This window comes from Rhododendron vialii, chromosome 13a (genome assembly GCF_030253575.1).
Source record: "Rhododendron vialii isolate Sample 1 chromosome 13a, ASM3025357v1".
NCBI classification, from domain to species: Eukaryota; Viridiplantae; Streptophyta; class Magnoliopsida; order Ericales; family Ericaceae; genus Rhododendron; species Rhododendron vialii.
In genome coordinates this window covers 29,170,628-29,196,688 of record NC_080569.1, presented here as the reverse complement: position 1 = coordinate 29,196,688, position 26,061 = coordinate 29,170,628, and the positions used below count along the sequence as shown (strand labels likewise).

The following is a 26,061-nucleotide window of genomic DNA, read 5'->3' as shown; positions in this document are numbered from 1 at the left end:
CATATGTTATCAAAACGGTGTAATTCCATTAGTTGCATCCAAATAAAATTTTTAGTGGAACGGAGCCTAACATAAATATAGATCAACATTAAGAGTTTCCTGAAGTTAACATAACCAAGAATTCTCGCTCTATTGACTTGTAACATTCCCAAACAAATAACTGAGGTAGTAAATAGTTGAAATAGTGAGATGGAGGGACACATCTCTAATTTGTGCACCAAATTGTTGACACCTGAAAATGGCATAGGGGACGTGTTTTTTCCCCCTTATTCGCGACAGTTCCCTTTTGTCTATCCTTAGCCATTGCTTCAACCTTTCGTTGATCATTTCCGGTAAAAAAAGTTAAAATCTATATCAAAACTTTTAATGTATAAACCAATAGGCCATGACATGAAGAATTGAAAAGTTTTTTTTTATAGAAATTGGCTATACACGTGTCATGACATGAAGAACCCATATTCTACCACGCGTAATAATCAATTTATTCAACCAATCTAACCAATCAAAAGGCTGAAACTTTTTTGTCAGATATCCAACAATAATACAACTAAATTGTATAATTAATGTCTGCATTAGCATTAAAAAATCAGCATTAGCAGGGGAAAAAAAAAGAGAGTACCTGCAAAGCTGTTGGTTGCATTAGTAGAATAGGTGCAGCATAGGCCACGTAATTTTCTATATGAAAAAATCAACAAATCCCCAATTTTGGAAAACCTTGGTATAGTGAGAAATTGAGGATGGGGGATTCTTACTAGGGAGAGAGGACCAAATGGATTTCGTAGATATGGAGAAGATGTGTACATACCGTGATTGATGCAGCGAGTGTTTCTTTGTGCGAGCGAGGAGTGGGTTTTGGGAGGGAGAGAGAAAGAGAGAGACTGTAACTACAGAGGAAGAGAGAAGAGAAGAGAGAGGAAGAGAGGCATCAAATTTTGAACGAAGAGACGAGGAAACACACATAGACAGGCGTGAGACTTGAAACATGTTGGAATCAATGATTCAATCAAACGGTTGTAACCTAATGAACATATGATCCGATGGTTGTAGAGATGCTTATGTTTGTATGGGTAGACAAAAATAATACATTTTGCAACAGGATAGAGTTGAAATTATAATCATCAAAATAAGTTATGAGTTTTTTTTTTTCATGCTGTCCTAACGTTGCCCTTGGTTATTTATAGTATGATATATGATATTATACTGTGTGAAAAAGAATGATGCAAATTCCCTAAAAGGCCAGGGGTAGCTCGATCTTTTCATAACCCCTCTATTATTGATTCTTAAATTGTGTCCTACCGTGTGAGTTTGAGATCCATTTCGGCTCGGTGCTCCCAAACACTCAAAATTCGTTAATGCAAAATGCAAAATTTAATAACGAAGCTCCCTAACGAGCCCTAAGTTTCGTCTAATTTAGTATTATTCAATTATTTTTCATGAAATTTTCATTGTCATATATTAATGGGTGAGTTCTTAAGTATTTTATATGATATTTTGTGTTAGTTGCTAAATAGGTATTTGAGAATTATTGATTCATCTCCAAAAAAGAAGGAAAGTTTATGACAAATATACTATAGTAACAAAGTTAGACTAAGGACTAGTTTGGCTAAATTATCCAAATTGTCTTCTTTTTTTATATCTTTATTCATATTTTTCGCATTTGTTAGTTTTATGTCAAATTTTATGAATTATTAATTCATTATGACGAGAGGAATCGAAAAATTATAAACTTACAATCAAAACTCAAAATATTTTGAATAAAGACATTAAAAGCCAAAAAAAAATCAACGTTCTTTACTTATTTTTGAATTTGAATAAAGAAAAAGAAAGTAAGCAATCGAGCTTATTTTAGCCAAACTAGGCCCAAGCTTGTCTACCCAATTTGTACCAAACTTTACCCACATTTTTGCCCGTTGGGCAAACTTTCTTGAGGACAAAGGTTCACAGCCCAAAGTCTTTTCTTTTTTTTTTCCCCCGTTCTTTAACGGCCCAATGCACTATATCTCATTTGGGAAAAAAATTTCAAGATTCAAGAGGAAAGGGAGATGTTTGAAAATAAATAATCTTCATAAGATACCATAACAGTCATAATAAGTTGTTAATTGAAACATGACACAACATTTTGGGTGCACTGTTGCAACATCGCATTAATGGGTTAGATCTTCTCTGTTTCGAAAATTTATGTGCTTCTATGCCGAGCAATTTTCCGACCTTTAGATTACGTGATTTTTTTTTTCTTGTTTTAAATTTAACGGTCGGAAGGAGATCTTGTTTTAAATCTAATGGTCGAAAAATCTCCTTCCGACATAGAGGCATGTGAATTTTCGGCACGGATAAATTATAATGGGACCTTTGAAATACGCTCCTTATTATGAGAAATTTTTCAATGCCGGTGGGCACGGGCCATGGCACCATCTTGGCCATCCAATGAAGTTTTGGACGGTCCAGATTTGTTCGGCTAATTTTAAAGTGTGAAATGACTAAAATATCCTCGGCAGCTGAACAGATCTGAGCCATCCAAAATTTCATTGGACGGCCGAGATTGATACACGACCCCACTTGGCCCGTGCTCACCCGGCACTGAAAAATTTCTCCCTTATTACAGTACTAATTCACGAGTCCTATATTTTCGGGGTTAGAATTTCTATTTTATACGCTCTCATTTCTCGGCTGTTCTTTCTCTCTCTGGTCGAACAAGATCTCCCCACGGTCTTCGAAGATTCTCGCACAATGGTCAATCTCCTACCGAATTTTCCGTTTCTCTCTCTAAGATCAGTTCTTCCATCACGATTTCGACTCAAAATATCTCGATCTAGTTCACAGCTTAATTGCTAAATGTCACATTGATGTTTGACGTTAACATTTTGAATTGAGAAATTACTATATGATTTTATCAGATGCTTTTGGTTATGTGACTCTCATGAAGTGATGCAATTGTTTGAATAAATGGCAACTACAGTTATTTTTCGCGTACTAGTTGGATCCTTTTGCGATGCTTGTGATCTAATTGCATGGTTATCATTTTACCATCATTCATTAGGACATTGATGTTTGATGTGCTTGTAGCATTGTGAATTGCAAAGTTTTAGGTTTTAGTTGATGCTTTTGGTACGTGACTGTTTTGGATAGTGTCCCTGGTGGAAGACATTGTAGCATGTTGCTTAGGTGATATATTTAATGCAGATCTGTAGTTTTCACGTGGTAATTGGATCCATTTCGCGGTTCTCTGTCTGCTCTCACTGATCTTCGTTAATTAGTACATTGGCTTTTTCAGGTTCTGAATGTGTTTGATCTGATTATAGCTTTGTGGATTGCAAATATTAGGTGTATTGGATGCTTTTGTTTTTAAGGGGTCCGGCTAACGTGAGCCCATTGAGCATAGGATAATATGCACAAAAACACAAACCAGTTAGAACTCCAATATAGCTTTCACAAATATCAATTTACTTTGGCGGATATCTATTCATTTTTTACAGATATCAATACACATTTTTGGTATTATCCAAAGCCCAATGGGCTTTAGTTTGTATTTTCCTCTAAAATATGGGACTACTATATATCATGTATAGGCACAACCGCTACCATCTTAGGAATAGTTTTGTTTCTAATTCTATCACTCCTAGTCTTACCACACATCCACCTCAAGATCCTCATTTTAGCTATACTCATCTTACTCACTTGTTGCTTCTTGATAGGCCAACACTCCGTCACGTATAGCTTAGGTGATACTCTCCCTGTCCCAATTTGTTTGTCCCTTATTTTATTTTAACCGGATAGCAAATTGGTTATATCTTTTAATTAATAATACTTTTATAGTTTTACAAGCAATATGCATCCTAGTTGATAGATCCCAATGAGTTTTATTAAACAAAGCTTTCAAAATTATATAAAACCTTATAACATAAAAGACATAAGCAATTACTATCAAACCGGTACAAGCTCCTAAAATGGGCTTACCCATTGTGACACATAGAGTATCTATTATGTAGATCTATATTCTTGACATAGTGATTGGATCCATTAAAATGTTTGTGACGAAACTGCACGAGTTGCCTTCTTTAAGCATGCACAGTGACTTCACCATCCTATTTTTGTAACAGCCAAGATATGATTTGTGTTGTGAAACTGAAAAGATAATGTCAACAAGGAATTCGAGACGTATCACCTACCCACGGGTCTAGGGGCGGCTGCGGGATTTAAATTAGCAGTGACAAAAATGTGTTAAAATTTTTTTGTATACAGAACATTATATAAACTAATGATACTTATTTTGATTGAAAACTTATCGGCACTCACAAATTTAAGTGATTTTTCATTTATGCTGGCAGCTGGCTTCATTTGAACGATCCAGTGTAGACAATATCAAAGAAAAATCCAATTATACAGGAAAAAATGATTCTTACCCTCTAAAACTTTACTACAGCCGCCCCTGCACAGGTCTTTTCTGTTTCTTTCTTCTCTGATGGATAGTATTGTTTGAATCTATGTTTTATGAAACGCAGAGTGTTATACGTACAAGGAACAAGTTTGGGAATCTGGTGCGCTACATGCTCAAAATTGTAGCATGTAGGTGTGGGTTTCTATAGATTATGACATTAGGTTGTGCTTCTTTCAAGTGATAAATGTCTTAGAGCAAGATACTATTTTCAAATAAATCATCCAAAACATATTTCTTGGAGCATAATAACTATTTTTTAATTTTTAATGTTTTGTCTTTCTCACTATCTCTAGATTTGTCATTTACTGCATTTGAGTTTTGGAAAAACAGAAGGCACCCCTTTGGATCGCTAAATTCACGGTTTGGAACAAAGGTGTACCTTTTTTCCGGACGTGACCTAAATCACGGGGGTATTCGCGTCTCTGGGTACCACAGGTTTCGTTTTGAATTTCTAATTGATATATGCAGAACCCCGTTGGCTAAAAGAGTTATGGATTTCTAATAGCGAGAGGGCCTGTCATATGATTCTTAAAAGTTGAAGGATCTGTAACTATTATTGGTGATTTATCTTTTCTCTTGTCTAATTTCCGCATGGGAAAAATGGTGTCTGGATTCAGAATTATGCTATTAGGACCGGATGCTTTTAAAACTCTTAGGATGTTTACCATTATTGGTAATTCTGGTTTTTTCTGCTCATCAAATTTGTTGTGGACTTTTAAATTTCATAAGTTTAACAAACATTTCCTCCTTGTTTATAGGAAACATGCCCGAAAGTGAAAAACATTCTTCTTCTGGATTCCGAAGGGAAGCGTGTCGCTGTAAAGTATTATTCTGATGACTGGCCAACAAACAGTGCAAAGGAGGCTTTTGAGAAAACTGTATTTACCAAGACGCAAAAGACAAATGCCCGGACTGAGGGTACTTTCTTGCTTTAAAGCCCAGTATTAGATCTTTTGATATTTTGTTTGTGCTTCCAGTACTTGTTCTATAGTTGCCACTGTTCAATATGAATTTCTCTTTTGTGGAGGCTGCTTGTCACAAATTATATCTCTTCTTTAACCAGTGTTACATGCCCTGGGGATTCGTGCGTGATGCTCACGCACGTGTGTGTGTTGTTAAGTTGTTTGTCACATAAGTTTGAGTATATGTATGGCAGCTAAAGTCACCCCTTCTACATACGGGCTTATGATTTACTTGAGATTATGGCTCTCGATATAAGTACTGTTGTCAATTGACGTGTGGCTAAAGCACAATTATGTGAGAGGATTAATTTATACATGATATTGTACAAGCATAATGTTAAAACTTTCTAAAAGGTTGAGATGGAAATTTGAGCCATATAGATGAATTCAGAAGTGGAACATTGCGACAAAGACAATTAACATGTGCCTAAAACCAAGTAACTTTGTTAGCCTTCTACTTCATAGGTAATCCTAGAATGTATAATCAGACAATCACACTAAATTTTTTATGTCCTTATGAGGTAGTAACATCAGTTCTGTATAAAATCATGTCATCTAACAGAAATGACATGAAAATGGTGGCCTTATTGATTAGGCAATAAGGAATGCCTGCCTACGTATGGAATTTGTCCTTATGTGTATGCGTGGACAACTATAACACAAAGAAACCAAAATCTGTGATTCTGTCCCTGGATGTACTTTTACCCTGTGCTGCATGCCTTTGGTTCACAAAAGCTATTTATAGGCTGGCTGTTAGAACAATTTATCAAGGATTTACCATCTGAATCACCTAAAGTATCAAATAAGGCCCCGTTTGAATCCAGTTTTGGAGTGTGGTATAGGATTGTGAATCCCGTGGGGCCTATAGAAATCTTGTTTGGTGTTGGCTACAACGGAAGGATTGCTAATGCCATGGGATTGTGAATCCCACAGTATCACCGGGTTACCCGTCCCAAGGGGGCTTACCTTTCCCTACTACTACTTTGTTCTTAAAATTTGAGAATATATGGTGGGCAATGTCCAGCATGTATTTAATCGTGCTGCTTTTTCATCTGCAGCTGAGATAGCTATGTTTGAGAACAAAGTTGTCATTTACAAGTTCATTCAAGACCTTCACTTTTTTGTTACTGGGGGTGAGGAAGAAAATGAGGTTATCTTAGCTACTGTCCTTCAGGCGTTTTTTGATGCAGTCAGTCTTCTCCTGAGGTATCTAGTGATCATATGCTCTCTTCTTCTTTTTTCAGTTTTCTTGATGCAGTTTTGATGTTGATAATTTTTACTCTGGCGCAACTCTGGTTGTGTTGTCATATCTATTTGTAGGGGCACTGTTGACAAGAAGGAGGCACTTGAGAACTTAGATCTCATTCTTTTGTGCATTGACGAAGTTGTGGATGGCGGGTATGCAGCATTCTCCTTGTGTAGTTCACATATGTGTTATCCGCTTATCCATTTTACTGGGAATATTGTTCGATGCCTCCCCTGTATGCTTTGTATTTATTTAGTTCTCGCTCGAGGGTGAAAGACTGAAAGTATAGGAATATTTACATGAAGAAACCATGGCGTTTGTAGACCGGGCCTTTTTACCTTTTTTCTGGGGTGAAAATCTAGTTTTACCACGTTATCTATGCTACTGAAAAATATCTAGGCCATTTATGGCTTATTTGCTTTTGGAATGATGGTAATTTCTTACTTCAGACTCTGGTTGTCTTCAGTTTGTAGGCGCGTTCCCGGATAGTATTATGCAGCTCTGCTATCATTTTCTTGCTTGTGACACAGCTTTGTCCCAGAAGAGACCATATGTGTTATCACCTGCATTTATTTATCTTACCTCTCACATCTAACTCCTTGATGTCCTATGCAGAATTCTTCTAGAAACTGATCCAAATCAGATTGCGGAGAAGGTTGCAAGCCATAGTATGGATTCTGGTGCACCTTTGTCTGAGCAGGTATTTGATTCTACTACTTTTTAGTTTTTAACACTGCCAAACAAATATATCTAAAAAAGTACAATTATCAATTTTTTGTTCACAGTCGATTCTCAGTTGGTTTAACTTACGAATTTTGTATCGACAGACTATAACACAGGCATTGGCTACTGCGCGCGAACATCTTGCGAGATCCTTACTGAAGTGATGTGGCTGAACTAACAATGGAGGCGGAAGCAACTCAAGAACTCCCAAATGTTACTTTTCATTATCCTGGTTACTGTTTACAAGCACATTGGTCTTCCATCGGTCTGCCTAATACCACAAATGCAAACACAAAGTAGGTACAAACACAAAGTAGGAAGGGAATAAAGATCTAAGAAAGAAGCGCACACGTTTTATTATTTCAAACAAGTCTGAATACAAACATTAGTGGCTTCTCCTTTCATAGGCATAAGGAGGAGCATCAAGACAAGCATAACTTCTAACTTTAGACAAGCATATCTTACAACTTTAGACAAGCATATTTTACAACTTTAGACAAGCATAGTGGGTTCAATTAACCCTTTTGCCTGAAGCTATTGGAGTTCCAGGAAAGTTATTTGTCGATTATGTAAACAAATATATGCTTGTCTATAGTTGTAAGATATGCTTGTCTAAAGTTGTAATGTATACTTGTTTAAGGTTAGAAGTTATGCTTGTCTTGATGCCTTATGCCTATAAAAGGAGAAGCCCCTGATGTTTGTTTTCAGACTTGTTTGAAATAATAAAACATGTGTGCTTCTTTCGTAAATCCTTATTCCCTTCCTATTGTGTTTGTAACTACTTTGTGTTTGCATTTGTTGTATCTGATTTTTTTGGATGAGAGATGAAAGAGCTTTTGCATGTTTTACATGAGTTTGTTATGTTGGACTTAGTGATATGGACATGGAATTGAGATATACAGTGGTAATTGGAGGAAATGGAAATGGGTGGCAAGGTTTTCAAGATACCTATGCAATCTTTGAATTTGGTCTGCATAGAGTCCATGCTGACTACCTGGATTTAGTGCTATTTGTTTACTGTATGCATTGATCCTGGGCCGATGTAATTGTGATTTAGGTATCACGGTGTTTGTAAAGATTAGTACGAAGAAAATGGGATGACAAAAAATAATGGTTCGTTTTCACTAAACTAAATGGACGCTCATGTTTTCGCGGATTTTTAGGTAGGTCATTCTCCTCACATACATTAACTAAAATACCGAACCATTTAGTGGAAACAACTTGACTATTGCCATTAGCCTGTAGTCCATTTAGTTTAGTGAAAACGCACCCTAATTTGAAATGTTAATGGCCCATTTTTTCTTGTACAAATCGGTTTTACTTATCAATTTTCGATCAAGCTAGTTTTTTGCATGAATGACATATTCCTCAAGCTCTTTACAAAATGAACGATTTCGATCATTGTTGTTGCTCCACGAAGGCTCAAACTGGACATGACAAAATTATAGCTAGGGTGACCGTTACACTGTATTGCTATAAGACCAAACTCACATGTGTCTTGGTTGGGTCGGGTGTCACCCTTTCAAAAATAACCCGATCAAACCAGAGATTTCCCAACCTTTACAACCTAACCAACCGTTGGCATGTTCAAAATTGTCTGTCAGACGAAGGGTCAAGTTGTAACCCGATCGAAACCAGAGACTTCCCAACCTTTACAGTCCCTATCTGACCGTTGGCATGTTCAAAACCGTCTGTTAGACGAAGGGTCAAGTAGGGTCAGGCATGTTTGGCTGCTCACCATGGGTGTAAGTGTTTTCAAAAATTTCCTTCAAACTAGGGGTGAAATAAGTATCAATTTGTTTGCCTTAGCTTTTTTTCTGCTTGTGAGAGAAAAAATTCAATTGTTAGGCTAACACAGAGCTTGTCAGTGTTACGAAATACTCTCTGTGGCCTAACAGGTATTCTTTGACGAACAGGCAATGCAGTTATATTGAAACCAGAAAAATGATCACATGGCCAAAAAAGCCTTGTGCAAATACAAGAAGAAATTATAACTAAAAAACAGAAAACACAACTAAAACAACAAAAATTAACAAAAACTGTAAAAACAGCAACTATAGTGAAAAATCAATAAAGTCCACTCAAGAGCGGGTTTTGAAAAACCAACATAGTCCACTCAAGATCGGGTTTAGAAAAGCTAGATCCGCGCCAGGTTGAAGTATCAATTCCGTCACCGCCGCCGCTACGTTGCAGTATCAATTCCGTCACCGCCGCCGCTACGTTGCTGCCAAGAATCTACCACCCTTCTTCAGAAGCCGTTGACAGCTGGAGCTCGAAATCCATCACAGATTGCTGACGGTCATACCAAAAATGCATGAGATTGGGGAGACCTTTCCTCTCTAGAAAGACTATCAACCCAAATCTACAGGAATAGAGGAGAAAACAGGTATTTAACGTATGGTCATTCTGACTATACTTACTCACCTCACTTGCTAGCTTGTGTTCCAGATTAGATGAGTTGGTACAATTTCAAAAGACTCGAGCACTAAATATCTACTTCTACAATTCCACCTAGGAATCTCCAACGAGTGACTGGAGATTCAAGCAACAGCCGGGAAATGCTGCCGATGCAGCTGGTATTTCACATTAGTCTCACTTAGAGCTAGAACTCGAAATGATGTAAAACAGTTGAGCACACACCGAAACATCAAACGTGCTTGATAACAATTCCAAATTAGAGAACTTACGAGGGAAAGGAAAAAGGAAACTGAATAACATAGAGAAATGATAACACTCCAAATTAGCACAAGTTGATCCTACGTCACACTACCCGAGTAATAAGTACGTAAAATACAACCTCTAGGCACAGGGCAGCAGCCGCTCAAGTTTCTGTTTAGAACATCACAAATCAATGTCATCCAACAGGATGAACGACTTGATTGGCCGCTTTCGAACTCATTACAAGACCCTAGTAAAAAAACCAAGAGGTGAAGAGATTAGTAGCCATTTTGCCACATCTGCTGGGACTGCTTCGAAGGTTGGCCTTGGGAGCTGCCGAGGAGCCCATCTCTAGGGTTTTGCTGCTGGTGGTCCAGCGAGATTCCAGAGTTGGAATAGTAGAAATTTGGATAACTATGAGCTCCATAATTCTGTGAAGGCTCCTGTTGAGTTTGCCGATATCCAGAAGGTTGCTGATTCTGTCCCTGCAAGCTAAAATATGCGCTGGCTGGAACAGAGGATACTGTTCTGGAACCAGACCCATGAACCCACATACCTGAGTTCTCATTCTGCCCAAAACAGGAGACAAGGATAAAACTTTAGAGAATTGAGAGTTTCAAAAAGGAAACAAAGGGAAAATAATAGAAAGGATGCAAAACATTTCTTGACCGCACAAAATAATTTTTTTATACGCACGTCTGTCTGTCTGTCAAGTATCCGTCCGTTCAAAGTTCAAACAATCACATGTGGTATGAGAAAGGATCGCATGCACCTTAATCTTTGCTTCTTTTTCTGTATTCTAGAAAAATGCCCATAACTAGAGCCAAAAGGGTACTAAAAACACAGACAGAGAGAGAAAGGGGGAGAGAGAGAGAGAGAGAGAGAGAGAGAGAGAGAACAGTTTAAAACTACACAAAATACTTATCTACGAAAATCCGTACATGATGCGTGTGCTAATCTCAAAACAGATCTTAACTCTCTTTTTTTTGACCGGCCAAAACCAGATCTTAACTGGTCTTATCAAAAAAGTTAAAAAATGGATTGAAAGGTCTATTAACTGAAGCAGGTAATGGAAAACTGAGAAACAAAGAAAACTATTCAATTTTGGCATAGACATTAGCATTACATAACTTCAAAGAGAGCCGACTGTTTGGGAGTTGGACACCTGAGAACCTAAGTGCTACCTTCTGTTAGTTTACACTAGTTCATGTCTTGTATTCGCCTGCAGTTTCGATGCTACTGTACCGTTGTAATGAATCTGTTTAGCTAATTTAATCTATGAATTTCCGATTGACCAGAAAAAAGAAATAGAGCGGAATTTTTGTGTTCTTGTCCTCTTGGTATATTAGTAGAAAGTAGAATCTAAGGACGAACTTCTGTACCTATCAACAATCCTTTCAAGCTAGGACATGTGTAGAGATGTAATCATTGTTTAAAGATAAGATGTGCCCAAAATTTTCTTGTTTTTCTTCTTCCGTATATTAGTATCCTTGTATAAATGCAAAACAGGTACCTGCTGAAGAGAGAGCATATAATTGTTGTCCTTGTACTGAGAGCTCATACTATCATCATATCCAATGCTTGTGGGTCCAGGGGCAGCAGGCAGGTTCACAGAAAAGTTCCCTGGAATGCTGGTTGAATTTCCGACGCTGCCATACCCAGAAGCAATAGCATTCGACTGAGGAAGGCTGCTAACAGAAATACTGTTTCTATATTGTGGAAGCACTGCTGCCAGAGACTGATGGTATGTACTGTTTTCAGCAAATGCTTGTTGGAAACCAGGTGGCACATACGTATAGTTCTGAGGCATGAAAGGATAACCAATCATGTTGGCAAATGGCCCCAGAGGAAGAGTAGGTTGGGAATAAGGGTGTGCCGCAAGGTGTTGGGGAAGAGCAGGGCCCTGTGCCGGTGTTGTTTGTGGAGTTGACGCAAAGCCAACTGTTTTCAAAGCCTGCTTGTGTACCAAAAGAATAAATACATAATGAACGAATTCATCATACATAAAACAACTATGAGAAGGAAAAAAAGTTGGAATGTAAAAGGAAATTTGTCCAAGATTCATACTACAATCAGAGTATGTAAAATATTGCCAAGTCACATAACTTCATAACATATAGCTGAACTAGTTATAACCCGCAACTAAAGGCACCGTAAATGTAATTTGGTCAAGCAAAACAAACCCAATATCACTATGATGATCAACTGGAACGACATATGTATAAATAGCTTTTAGTTTTTGATTCTTGCCTTTTGTAGACTAGGTTCATTCTTGGAACAATTATGAGTGGGGCTCGGAATATCTTGTTTGGTACTAATTTCTAATCGTGAGACTATTTTGTACTTTTGTTTTGAGTCTTCAACCCCACGCATGAACTTGTGCATGTCTTTCAGATACCTACCTACCTACCTATATATATGTGTGTGTGTGTTTGTGTGTTTGTCTTTCTCCAAATCGATCATTGAAAGCAACACAACCATCCTCATTTCAAACGTAGTACTGGCGGAGAACCCTTCCCCAATCGACCCAATAAAAATCTCTATATATCAACCGTCAATTTGGGAGCAGTCACATTTAGCAACAGCCCAAGGAAAATACAGATGGGTGAGAACTGGTCTAGGGACATTGAGGAAGAGGAACGAACATGGCATTGAGAGAGAGAGAGATGTGTCAATTGTCAGAGTGAGAAAGTTTAGGAAGGACAGAGAAGATGAATAAGCGTGGGTCCCATCAAGCACGCCACGTAGGACATTCATAAAACCATTGTGTAACGTCGTTATGTAGAGTTAGTTATAAATAGAGAGATAGTCCAGTGTTGCCATGAAGCCAGGGTTCTCATCTCCTTCTACAACAAGAAGAAAAAAGAAATGAAAGAATTTGTCAAGCTGACAGGCCCAGGACAAATGCTTTGGTATCTGTGTCCAAGTCCACACTTGCTACAAGCCAGCAGGGCAACACTTTTCTTTAGGAACTCAAACTGATTCCATTTAGATGGATTGATTATCAAACAAAGCAAAGCAAAATAAAAAATTCCCTTACGCATTCTATTATCTGGCCTTATAAAGTAGTTCTTCAACTAGCCTTGGAGAGATCCAATATTTTAAGTTGCAGTCAAACATCCACAATTGGGGCACAGCCGCAGAGGGCAGTGGAAGCTATACTGCTTTCTTCGTATGAGAGTTGCCAGCATCACCTATAGGGGTGCGCATCTGTGTAGTGTTCGAAACATGTCATTTCGGGATCGTCTCAAAACACTTGTTAACTTAAACATGTCATACGTCTTGACACTAACTCGACCTGCTTAAAATCGTGTCGTGCACACGTTGACACTCTTAAGTAGTAACCCCACTTGTTAACTTAAACGTCTCATACATCTTGACTCTAACCCAACCTGCTTAAAATCGTGTAGTGCTCAGGTTAACACTCCCAAGTCTTAACTGCTTTAGTTAAAAATCTCTAAAATGCACATACTCACATACAACGTTATACATGAACAACCTTCTAATCCATAACATAAATGAAAACATTTTCAATACCATCATAATCTCATATTTATCAAAACCAACAAACAAAAAACTAACAATAGCCAAATCATGGCATATAGTTGGCACCAAATCATGGCATATAGTTGGCACCACCGCATTGTGCTGCGTCGTGTTTGAGTCGTGTCATTTCGAGTTAACGGATCGACACGGAAAATGAATGTCTTGCCATGCCATGCCTTGCCTAGCCCAGTGACAAGCAAAAGTCGTGTCATGCCTTGCCTTGCCTGGTAACAAGCACATGTTGTGCCTCGCCTTGCCTGGAGCCATGTGTGGGCAAGTTGGGTCAAGTGACCCCACTTAATGTCTCAAACTACAAAAATTGTTCTAAAAAATTGAGAAAATTGCCCCAAATTCATTGAAATTGGAAATTGTTGTCTACTGTCCTTGCTACACCATTCCCAGCCCTTATTCTTTTGTCTTCTGCCACCTCCACCATCGCATAAGCACTAGATAGGGGATGCTCTGAAATTCAGCATATCGTCTTTTCCTCAGTGGTTATCAACGATAGAGGAGCCATCAAATAGTGATGCCACATGAAACATAAATGATGAGATTTGCCGTCGTATTCCCTCTTTTGTAGAGCAGTAGTAATTACTCTCCAATGAGATCTACTTCTCACTCAGAGAATCGAAAAAGAATTCCGTTTTTTCTAAGAACTTAACTTTAATCTCTTATTCCACTATTGGATAATATGGCATACAAGTATATCAGCATGTGTGATTATGTCAGAGAACCCCCTAACTAAAATTCATTAGAGCAAGAATTGAGAGCGGGAGCGGAGAGTCCTACCAGAGTGTTATGTGACCTAGTATATCTTCTTCTTTTTTGAATTTCTTTTTTTTTTGACAAGTTATGTGACCTAGTATATCCTCTGTACTATCATTGTCTTTTTGGCATAACTAATAATAAAGATAAATTTGGTTACCTCTATCTCCTCCCCCACAAGTTCTTCTTGTCTTTTCCTTTCCCATTTATCTTACTCTTTTAGGTGTTCTAAAAATCGGACGCCTAGGCACTAGTTCCCGCATAGGCACTAGGTGGTGATCCAATGCCCAGATTAGGCAGCCGACTGGTCGGCGCCTAGGCGCTAGGCACCCCTTTTCCGCCCGACTAGTGCCTAGCTATTTTAAGAACATAGCACTTCTTCTGCTTCCCCCAAAGATGTTTGCACTTCAATTTGTCCTAGTGTTGGAGAATCATATTGACTCCTCTTCCTTTCTTTTTCTTTGCTTGTTTTTGATTTCATTGCATTCATGCATGTAAGTGTATCCAAACAACCTTGCATATTTTTCTCTTTACTAAAGTTTATTTTCACATCACCATAATCCATTTCATGCCTACAAGATGCATGAAAAAGGGGACAAAATAGGGGGGGAAATTAATTAAATCGTGTATGTATTTCTAAAGCAAATGGTATCGAGTAGTCAGAACAAAGTCACCAAATGTCACATCATACAATTCACACATGCACGAGAAAAAATGATGACTGCATCAACATGAAGAATTGATTGGTTCCAGTTAAATGGATCAAGGGGAAATTATAGGGAAAAATGATGACAATCATTCAGGACATGATATGACCTCAGTGGACTTAATGGTGGACCATTTCCGTAAACCAAATCCAGTTAGTCCTTAGGAACTTAATGGTGGACCATTTTTGTAAAACCGCGTTGAAGTGCAGTTTTTAATAACTTGCACTTACCTCCTTGCACAGTTTTTTTTGAAAAGGTACTTCTTTATTCTGAAGTTGGAAAGTCAGACATTATATCTAAGTTTATCCATGGGCTAAACAATCTACAGAGAGCTGATTCGAGGGAGGGTACCTCGGCCACGGAAATGGTTGAACCGCTGATGGACGAAGGTGTGCTGCCGTACTTTGCATTCAATGATTGAGCCATGGGAAAGGGGGAGTATGTAAGATCCAAATCTCTTGCAGGTACAGCACTCGCAGCCAATAAAGAGCTTGGTAATGAGTTTGTGTATGCCTGCCATAACACACACAAAAAAAAAAAAAAAAACAGATAAAGATGAAGTGAGAATTAATAACAAAAATACAACTCAAGAGAACCTCCAAGAAAACCTATCTTCAGTTCTTCAAATTAGTAAGATCAATAGAAAGAGGGGGATAATAGAGAGAGCTCAGAACAAGAAGATAAAAATTGTCCAACCATTGAGAACAAAAAGCTTAAAATTTGAATAACCAAAACTCCACTAACTCTCGATTTAAATAATGTCAATGACTATGACAGTGACAAAAACCATCAAATCAAGATACAAGAACTTGTCAGGGAACTAAAAAATGGGTCACAATTTTTTTCCCAGCAAAATGGGTCATATAACTTAACAATACATTTAAATTAAATGCAATAATGTCAAAGCAAGTTGCCCGATCTAATTGAAACTGATGCCAGAACACTTAATTTTAGATGTGTTTTACCTAACATTTCAACATTCACACTAAGTTTACATGCGAAGTTTCCATCTGTCCACAATGTTAGGAGACTATCACAGATGCATACATAGGAGGCAAGAATAAGCACAAGCTTATTGTAGCCAACCATGACATGCCATGCTTCATTGACAATGAATGTAGTCAGAGTGCAAAATTCAGATGATATTAATTCTTGAACAAGGTCTAACAACAAAAATCACCCAACCTAGCTACCTAACACAACTTGTCAAATCTTACTTGCAGATCACAAAAGAAAGTTAGCACAAAAGAAATTACTGACGTTTAAAGAATCTAAATGCAGCATGAAATGAAACACACCACGTGCATTGCCTGTTTACAAGAATTGAAGCACACCAAAAAAATTCATCTAAATGCAGCTTGAAAGTTGAAATCAAACACATCATCTTCAAGGTTCAAACATGAAAGTATTCCATACTAATTCCGCCTAGAACTTAGCCATCAAGTTGAACCCAGGGCAAGATTGCTTGGCTCTATGATGCTCATAATTATAAAGTGTGATGATTGAAGGAAAGCAAAGGAAAAGCGGCTCAACAAGAGATACATATTGACAGTTGCAAGATTATTACCAAAACACATCATAAAAACTGAACTCAGAAGACAAAACACATGATCACAGTTCATTTACAAAAACCCAAGGGAACCAAAATTCATGTTGTCTAGGTCATTACACTGGGGAATGGAGCAAGATTCTGCATCTGAGGTCTAGTTTGAGAATGAGGAAAAGGAGCATTCAACTGTGGGCCATTTTCAAAGTCGTATGCAGAAGAAGAGGAAGGGAACGAGAATTGAATTTCTTGGGGTGCCTCAGTGTTTTCCGGTTTCAACATGTCAGATTGTGAAGTGGATGGTGACTCATAAATCCCTACATTTGCTCCAGTTCTATGAACTAAGTTTCCATCTGAGCCAGTTTTGAGGGAGTCATCGCCATAGTACTCAGGAGTTCTGCAACAAAATAGCTTTGATTCGATCATCAACAAACAAGAAGCAAGTAAAATGGCGGTACTATCAAACAAATGCAAAGAAGGATATGCCTTGTGTCTAAGCGCCCAACTGCTGGAGTATCTACATCTCCAGATGAGTCATCCCTGTTACTCTTCAGCCTAGATGAAAATGGACCGGATCCAAAGCTACCAAAGCTCAAGTGTGAACAATCTGCACTTTGGATTTGAAGGTGACTCGGAATTATTACTGAAGGGGTATCTTCTTCAGACGGCGCCCCCAGGTCCTCCTGTAAACTTAGTTGCTGCATGTTTGACCTCACTGATGATACTGAGATACCGTTATCAACTGAAAAGAAGTGAGATGGATAGGGAATAATAAAAAACGTAAGTTACTAACTATTCCATCAAAGTACTAATAAACGAAGAAAATTGGGTACCCCGTGGAAAAAGAAGTAAAAATAATAATACTAACTGATTCCATAAGACCAGTAAATAAATTCAGAGTGACCTAGACCAGTGGTTTAAATTGCTTACACGCAAATCACTAAAATTGAGATAATTTAAGGCGCAATCTGTCAGCTATTCAGAGGAAGCAAAACTAGAAATTAAGAAGAAGCTGCCAGACTCGGGGGCTGCATAACAAATACATGGGGTACAACCGTACAACAAGAAATGGGTTGATTACCCAGTCTGCCAAAAACTACTGAACTCCCTTTCACTTGAAATTCACCAAACTCACATAATTAACATCCCAACCAAAATAAGCCCCCCCACATAACAAAATACTGCCTTTGGACCATTGCTGGATCCATAATTTTTGTTCCGAGGGACCAATCTATTAGTTCCCTATAACGTCTATTTCCTACGGTCATAAAAATCAAGATATTTCTATTGAACGGAGTAGTATATTTAGTGCCTACAATTAGTATGTATTGATGGGAACCAATTATAACATAACATGCATTTCTTCGCACTCTCTCAAAAGATATACCTGAACGCAAGCTTTTAAAGTTTCCAACTAAAAGTTTTAAACAGCGAAGAAAGAAATTTGCAAAAAATATACGCACATTCATAACTACTTAAATAAAATGCTTGTAACGTATTAAAAACAAGTCAAACACATACTACAAAGAACCAGATTACTGTGATTCAACTTACTAGATTAGGTTTCAAGGGTATTACTTTCGTGTATCCAAGAACATGTATTATTCTCTACAAAAAATCCTTGAATAGGCTGAACAACCCCAGAAACTCAGTGTTTTGCAACTTGCTACAATTCCCAGCGGCTGTGTAACTTTCAATTTTTTCAAAACACTTCAAAATTATAATTGTACTCCACACATCATTTGAAGTGCAATGGTCTGTATAGAATGAAATAAATGATAAGCTATGCCCATTTAATCCATTAACCGGTGTCTGGAAGGGGTAGATTGGGCACAGATAATCTTTGGCATTAAATGCACAAAGTGGCTGCCCTCAAACTTAAACCTCAACTAGAGGTTAATAGGCTGAGTTTTGTTACCACCAAACCCATGATAATCCCTCCTGCATTGGTCTGTAACTACACATTCCAAAAACAAATTCCAGGTCATAGACTGAGAAGTAGAGCATCTTACCTTCCTGCCGTTCAAAACCACTTGTGAGAGGCTGGTAAGAACCAATGTTATCATATATGTCCCTATTGAAAAGGGAAGCACCTCCAGAGTTGTCCTCCTCTATCTTCCTACTGATTGCACTAGTATTTTCAAAATCACCATCTTCTACTTCCTCAAACTCATCTCTGTCAGGCTCTGGACGCTGATCAATACTGTTGGATGAAAAATAAGTTACATCTGCATGCAGCTGGGAAGCCACAGGTGCCCCCAAGACAAGAGGGACACTAGCAGTAGGTGGCTGCTCAACCAAGGGCCACTCATCAGTAGGAGAAACATGCTGGCCATTACCAACTCCTGGCTCCGATAGATAATCCTCCGAGGAACGCAAATTGCAACGAGAGCCATTGGAGTGAGGTTCATTGACCCCATAATGAGAAGTGTTAGTTGTGCCGGAAGCCTTGCCATGTGGCCTACCCATCTTCACAATATCAGCCATGGATACTTGACCAGGGACTCCTGACCAGGAAGGTTGATAACCCGAAGACAGCAAGGATGACATACCATCACTTGTGCCAACGGTTGATGCTTTATACTCTGTTGTTACAATATTGCTGCAAGAGAACCACAAGTGCAAAGAACTGAATAAGCATTGCAGTCAGAAGATTGGCAAATAGATTAAACCCCATACTTCAGGTAAAAGGCTTAAAATTTTTAATATAATAGTGCATGCAACTCCTTCACAAAGAATGTAATCATATGATACTAATCTGCTGAAAACATGCTTATTTAGAAAAGAAACGACAAGCAATCTGTTGGAAACTCTGAATTCTTCTGTATATCTTCTATAACATGTAAAAAGTTCACATTAAACCAATCAATTCTATAAATGCATAGGCAGCGCTTATTTTATCACTTTTTCACTTTGGGGCTCCTGCATGAGAAATGCATTTACAACAATTGGATGAAAGAATATGTCAAAACTATCCTTTAGTACGATAACAGTCCCACTAAGTACTACCCCTCTTACTTCTGCTGGTCCTCTTGTTCCATTAAAACATTACACTAAGGAAAACTTTGGCAGGCTCAAATTCTTAGACCATTGGTATCAGAATAAGAAGGATGATTAAGAAAACATTTATTCAAACGGTAGCTTCCTTTTTACCATATTACCAAAATACATTCATTTATGTTGTCATAGCTTTTAGGCATGTCATGGGATGAGATGCGCCAGTGGAACATCTGCCATGTGCAGCCAACGTTAGGGCAATTAGAGAAGAAATTGCAAAAATTGCAGATAGAACCAGGTAACAAGTTATACCCTGTATGATGCAGCCATGCATGCCATCATGCCAGAGTAACAGAACCAAGTAGCCAACTAACCAAGGCTATATGATACAGCATACTACCTTATGTATGTCAAACAGGAACTAAGAACAACTAGTGCAAGAGCTGATCTACTTGAACAATTCTCCTTGATTGTAGCATGTGTTTTACAATATTTGACACAACCTATTACTGTAAGTCCGTTATCCTTCACAATCCAAAAAACAAAGTTATTAATGGAAGCCTGGTGTTGCAAACAATCGTTAGAATAGCCTCAAAGGAAAGTCTTCATATGCAAAGCCAAGGAGGTAGATAAAATTATTTAAGCAATAGCCACAGATATTAGCGCTGAATATCCTTGTCAAAATATCTTTTGAAGATAAGTCAATGGGACTTGCAAACTCGGTCTCTTTATTGGGGATTGCAAACTAAGCTGTTGGGTGTCCCATAAGGGACTATCCTAACAGAGATTGTTACTTCAAACAGAAACCATCAACCCAAAAACTATCACACAGTTTACACCTTATATATTACATAGAGATGGCATGCTTTAGATTAAAAGCTGAATTATGATACTTGTATAGGGGCGGCATTTCCTTAATGCCTTCTTTCTAATACATTTGCTTACTTATGAAAAAAAAGAAGAAGCTGAATTATGATACATCACATGACAATAAGACCAATGCAACTTAGCCATGATCTACAAGCGTTTCTAATTCATCAACTGTTTACTAGTAGGTTTGATTTACTCCAAAACTAACAAGAGTCAATACTAGCTAGATACCCTTTCTTAACAAGCACATTTGTATATCATACTCATAGGCTTCCACAACCTGTTTCAGAGCTACTTGTACAGTGCACCATTTTAATTGCAGGATAACCAAGCATGATACAATTTGAAGACCAATAACCTTATAGTATTTAGCTGAATACAACAACAAAGCGGAGCAACAAATTTGAGACTAGCCTGTGGGCCGAAGGTTGCTGACTCGTATTATTTCCTGCCACTGCAGATGCCACAAATGAAGGGCTTGCGTAATTATTGGTTCCATTTTCCTTCTTGTATGCAGGTCTACCATGCAAAGCACCAGAATCTGAAAAAAGGATACCGATGTCAAGATCAAAAAAGATGTTCCACTGAACCAAAAAATGAAACAGAGTTCAATTTGCAATTTCTCCACATACCAGAATAATTGTATTGGGTTGAACTACTACGTCCATCATAACGATCAGTGCCACCCTTACCCCAACGACTTGAAGTATTACTGATGCCACGAGACCTGGATTCTGTTGTATCCTTATTCTGAATCAGTGACAGAAGACAAGAAAACATAGACAATAAGTGAATTTTTAGTCAGCACTGTCACGTTCAATCTAAAGCTTAACAAAGCTACAATAAGCTTTTGCAAGATCCTTCGAAAGAAGAAAAATAAGAACTAGGCCCAGTTTGGTCCCCATTGATGGGTCTGCTAGGAGTCCTTAGGCATTACCTGAACAGAGTGGCTGTCCTCGCATTCAACCCCCATAAGTTAGCATGTCTGGTTACACTAAATCTCCCCATAAGTTAGCCAACTAACCAAGGCTATATGTTATTGCATACTCACTTATGTATGTCAAACAGGAACTAAGAACTAGTGCAAGAGCTGATCTACTTCAACAATTCTCCTTGATTGTTGCAAGTTCAATCACTTTTACCCATTGATTTGTGTTCTCCATGCATAGTGACAAATGTAAACATGCAAAATTTTGTGATGACAATGGGGAAAAAAGCAGGAAGCCAAATAATTGACAAACAGAACCCAGTGTACACCAACAAAATCATACAAATTAATACACTGTAACTTCACATAGTCGGAGCCCGACCATAATGTTATCACCCATTAACCACAGGTAACGATTATATGGTTTCTAAAACAATGGACAGCTGACTATCCAACAACTCAAGTCAGATATTATATGCAGTTTCCAAATCCACGCACCTCTTTTTTCTTTTCTCGTTTGCTCTTCACCTCATGAAAAGGATCTATACAGGGGATAAACTTCAAATTAGAAAGGTGCTTAAAATCAGTAAAATCATATACGAGATCTCTCCATAGCTTTCTTTCACGTAAACACAAGCCACAAGGAAAAAGTTAACACAAGCTGCAATAGATAAATGAAAAAATGACACATGCGATCAATCATGTGAGTGAACAATGAGGCCGAAAAGGAAGGAGCGAAAAAACCAAGTAACTTTTAGAACAGTATGGTAAAATACCAAATGAATTATTTACTTCATACTCAAATGAGGTCTGGGGCCCTCATGAGAGTAGGCGGTGAATCACTCCGGTATTTTTATGATGTCTCCCTTACTTAATTCTCATGCTACAATGTGCAAGCACTTCAACCTACTGAATACAGAAACCTTTCAAGTCTGCATATTTCTTATCCCAGCTTAACCACTTCGAAAGTAAAAGCACTTCTTTCTTGAAAACAAGATTATCTACTAAAAAACATCACAATGCCATGGCATGTCATACAACATCTAAAGCTCTCAAAATCTGAAATTTATCATTATTTATACCCTAAAGCAAACAAATAAAACCCAAATCAACTTAAAAAACCATTCTTTTCAGGATAACTCAAGCTATTAAATCACAAAAGGCTAAGAAAACACAAATCAACAGAAAGTTACTCAACCAAGACAGCATAAAAGACATGATTATTAAACTTGAGCACTTACTATCACCAAAATCACAGCTAGATAAAAGAACCAAATCACGTTTACGTAGGCACATGCATTGATAGACAGTAGATGCATATGGCTCCATTCACTTGTCAATTAATTGTTGCGGGAATATTATTGTCAATGAATTAGTTTAGTAAAGTAAAGAAAAAGCAAAAAAAAATTTGCTACGTTTGGTGAAATAAATTTGCTGAAATTAAAAAGCAATAGTTTGGCTGTACCGTAAACTAGTAAAAAAAAAGAATCTTGGGCTTTTTGAAGTATGATTTTCAAGGAAAACTGAAAACTGGCCGCCAGAAGACCCAAGAAATATAAGAACGCCGGACATTCTTGTTCTTAAAACCAAAAGAAAACAAAGAAAGTCTCGTGCTTTCCTTTCTTTCCCTTGCAACTGTACGAGGCCTGTACGTGTACATAGAGAGAGATATGTACAGAGAGAGGAGGAAGGAGGGGCGGGTGGAAGGCAAGACCTTGAGAGAGAAGGCGGCTAACAGCCTCGTTGGGGTCCATATTGCATTCACTGAGCATGGCGTAGATCTCAGGCTCGGGACAGTTGACAATCTCCCTCAAGCTCTGTACCATCTTCCTCGACGGCGACGGGATTGCTGCTTGTATCCCCACGCCGCCGCCATTGCTGCTACCTCTGCTACTCATCTCTCTCTCCCACTCTCTCTCTCTCTCTCTCTCTCTCTCTCTCTCTCTCTCTCGTTGTGTGTATCTTTCGGCTACAGAGCTCGCGGCGACGATAACCTATGGAATGTAAACCTCTCCGTTTCTTCTACTTTCCCAACCAAAACCCTCGACTCTCTCTCTCTCTCTCTCTCTCTCTCTCTCTCCTGTTTCCAATAATTATAATCAGGATATTTGTAGTTTTAAATTAGGGTAAATTACTTTCACCAAAATCACCCCCAAAATTTCTAAACTTTACAGATTGTCCCTTCACGTTCGAGAAATTGCAAAACATCTCTATCTCATATTAGTAATAAATTACTTTATATTGTTGTTATTTAGCGCTAGAAAATTCAATGGAATTTGTCAGACTTCATCAAATCCTAATTATAGTGGTATTTGGCTGGAATTTGGCTAGAATTTTTAGCTACTTTGGAATTATTATTGTATACGAGCGTGCCAGAAAAGGCTTGTAATTATCCATTTCAGATTTAGCTGAAATTTTTTGCTACTTTGGAATTATTATTGTATGCTACTTTGGAATTATTATTGTATGCGAGCGTACCAGAAAAAGGTTTGTAATTATCCATTTCAGATTTAGCTGGAATTTTTGGCAACTTTGAAATTATTATTGTATGCTAGCGTGCCATAAAAGACTTGTAATTATCCATTTTAGATTTAGCTGGAATTTTTGTAATTATCCATTTCATATTTAGCTGGAATTTTCTTTGGAATTATTATTGTATGCGAGCGTGCCAGAAAAGGCTTGTAATTATCCATTTCAAATTTAGCTTATTAAAAGTCAAACTTAATCAGACGATTGTGTTATCTATTCGATTACCTCAATGAAGAGGATTTTTCCTTTGAAGTATTGAAATGGCACAACGATTCACTATAAATTCAACAATCAAAGAGAAACAAGATACCTTGATAAAACTCAAAACAACTTGCTTTCCAAATGATTCTCCAACTTCGAAAGAACAAAAACATATTACAAATGTAACTACTACAAATTACTCCCAACTACTTCGAATTAAGTCTAAGTCTTAATTTACTGCTTACAAACAAACCAAGCATAGCATAACTGATTGTCGATGATTTGTCCGAGGGTTTTTCCTTCTACGATTTCTTCTATTTATAAGCAAGCTATTGGGTCTTCTTAACTACTTTCAATCTCCCGACAAACTGTCTTCGAAGTCACTTTTTTTTTTAATTCAAACTTTCTCTCCAGACCTCTTGCTTGCAACTGTTCCATAGTGGTTTAGTTAACCTATTATCTCCACTTTCCTTGATTAAATCGTGTTTGAACTGGGTAGTTTTATACCCAAATCTCAACTTCCCTGATTGTGCTTAATAAGCATAACCATTTCAGTTAAAGGTATTAAAATGACACCGTTTGTGTCCCTGGGTTTCGAACTGCATGCTTCTCCTTCTTCATTTCCTGAGTGACACCTAACAATGATTGTTTTTACCCACAAAACGATAATAAATTAGTCAAAATGTCGTCGTTCCTTTAAGTGCATGATTCCATGTATTTCAATCCATACATGTTCTGTTTAGTTCAATGTAAACGGCCATTTGTCACTTTCTAATTGAGACGATAAATTTTTCATGTAAACAACTTGACCAATTTGTCTTTTTTAGCCTGTAAAAGCTTTTTTTCGCACATCTATTTCACAAGCTACAAAAGAAGAGGTAGACATACTATTGTGCGTAAAGATACGAGTATAATGGATTTGTGTGAATAAGTGACCCTTGACAAAATTTAATGGAGGAAAATGATTCATGTAGTCGACCTTATGTAACTAGTGTTTACCTGTGCCTACGACACTATCCACTCTGGCTCGTGCCTATGGTACTACTCACCCCGATTGAAATTGAAATTACCATTTGAATCTTGATAGTGGCTCAAAATATTATTTCAATTTTTAGGTAGCTATAAAATTTTTAAAAAATATAAAGGAAAATAGAGAAAATGATAACCAAAACCCAAAAAGTACCACGTATCAAAGAAAAAGCGAGAGAGTATGTTACCGAGGACAGTGGATTCTAGGTTCCGAGTGACTCACCGGCAAGGGCGATGACTGTTTGTGGCCGGACAATCAGAGGAGAGGCTTTGATGAGGGAGAGAGAGAGAGAGAGAGATGGGGCGGTGACTACTGGGTTTTTTTTCCCAACAAAACAGAAGCTGATTGGTAGGGGAAAAAAAACAAATTGATGGCATTTTTGTAATATATTTGTAAAAGTGTGAGTACTTTCTTAAAAGAGTTGGAAAGCACACATGAGTCATTGGATCAAATGAATCATAGTCATTCCAACAACTTTTTCCCCCACCTTTTTGTTTTATAATAGAGATTGGGACATAAGGCTCGGTTTGGAAGTCCAAGTAATTAGGATTATATGATGTGATTCCATCAAACTTTTTAACGACTACATCATGACCTCCCTTGTTATTAGATGGAGTATTTTGTAATTTTCCAAACGTGGGGGATAACTTGTAATTTAAAAAAACCTTGGGGTGGTTTTGATAATTTGCCCAATAAAATAAAACTATTGCTATAAAGTAAATCTGAATTTGAACATTAATTTTACTGTCTGTTTAGAATTTGAGAAACAGAAACGAAATAAAAAAGAAAACAAAATTTTCAAAAAAGTATTGATGGAAATTGAGTGTTCTTATAAGGTAATTTCAAGCTTAAATATAATGAAAATGAAAGATAAATTTTTAATTTTTTTTGCACAGTTTAAAAGATCTCAATGAGATC

General features: G+C 37.6%; 2 protein-coding genes across 2 annotated transcripts; one reads left to right on the top strand and one right to left on the bottom strand.

Moving 5' to 3' along the window:
* The first annotated feature begins 2,616 nt into the window (after window positions 1–2,616).
* On the top strand, window positions 2,617–8,313 carry LOC131312395 (coatomer subunit zeta-1-like). Its single transcript, XM_058340106.1, has 6 exons — window positions 2,617–2,730; window positions 5,194–5,353; window positions 6,456–6,603; window positions 6,718–6,795; window positions 7,259–7,343; window positions 7,471–8,313. Exons 1-6 carry the CDS (start codon window positions 2,728–2,730, stop codon window positions 7,528–7,530), a joined length of 534 nt encoding a protein of 177 aa, XP_058196089.1. The 5' UTR covers window positions 2,617–2,727; the 3' UTR covers window positions 7,531–8,313.
* A 1,744-nt stretch (window positions 8,314–10,057) lies between these two features.
* LOC131314092 (uncharacterized) lies at window positions 10,058–23,469 on the bottom strand. The gene is made up of 14 exons (XM_058342583.1): window positions 23,098–23,469; window positions 21,882–21,925; window positions 21,088–21,205; window positions 20,829–20,996; window positions 20,687–20,746; window positions 20,332–20,378; window positions 20,002–20,146; window positions 19,758–19,898; window positions 18,601–19,233; window positions 17,075–17,330; window positions 16,712–16,985; window positions 15,394–15,555; window positions 11,538–11,978; window positions 10,058–10,593 (listed from the first exon to the last, which is right to left on the bottom strand). The coding sequence occupies exons 1-14, from the start codon at window positions 23,279–23,281 to the stop codon at window positions 10,303–10,305; spliced, it is 2,964 nt and encodes a 987-aa protein (XP_058198566.1). The 5' UTR covers window positions 23,282–23,469; the 3' UTR covers window positions 10,058–10,302.
* Between the last annotated feature and the right edge of the window lie 2,592 nt (window positions 23,470–26,061).

Excerpts from the sequence above, each read along its gene's own strand:
- LOC131312395 (XM_058340106.1), top strand. Across the intron at positions 5,354-6,455 it reads GACAAATGCCCGGACTGAGG|CTGAGATAGCTATGTTTGAG; the intron begins GTACTTTCTTGC and ends TTTCATCTGCAG. Across the intron at positions 7,344-7,470 it reads GTGCACCTTTGTCTGAGCAG|ACTATAACACAGGCATTGGC; the intron begins GTATTTGATTCT and ends TTGTATCGACAG.
- LOC131314092 (XM_058342583.1), bottom strand. The coding sequence starts at position 23,281 with ATGAGTAGCAGAGGTAGCAGCAATGGCGGCGGCGTGGGGATACAAGCA. Across the intron at positions 21,206-21,881 it reads AACGAGAAAAGAAAAAAGAG|AATAAGGATACAACAGAATC; the intron begins GTGCGTGGATTT and ends TCACTGATTCAG. Across the intron at positions 17,331-18,600 it reads TGGTTTTGAACGGCAGGAAG|TTGATAACGGTATCTCAGTA; the intron begins GTAAGATGCTCT and ends ACTTCTTTTCAG.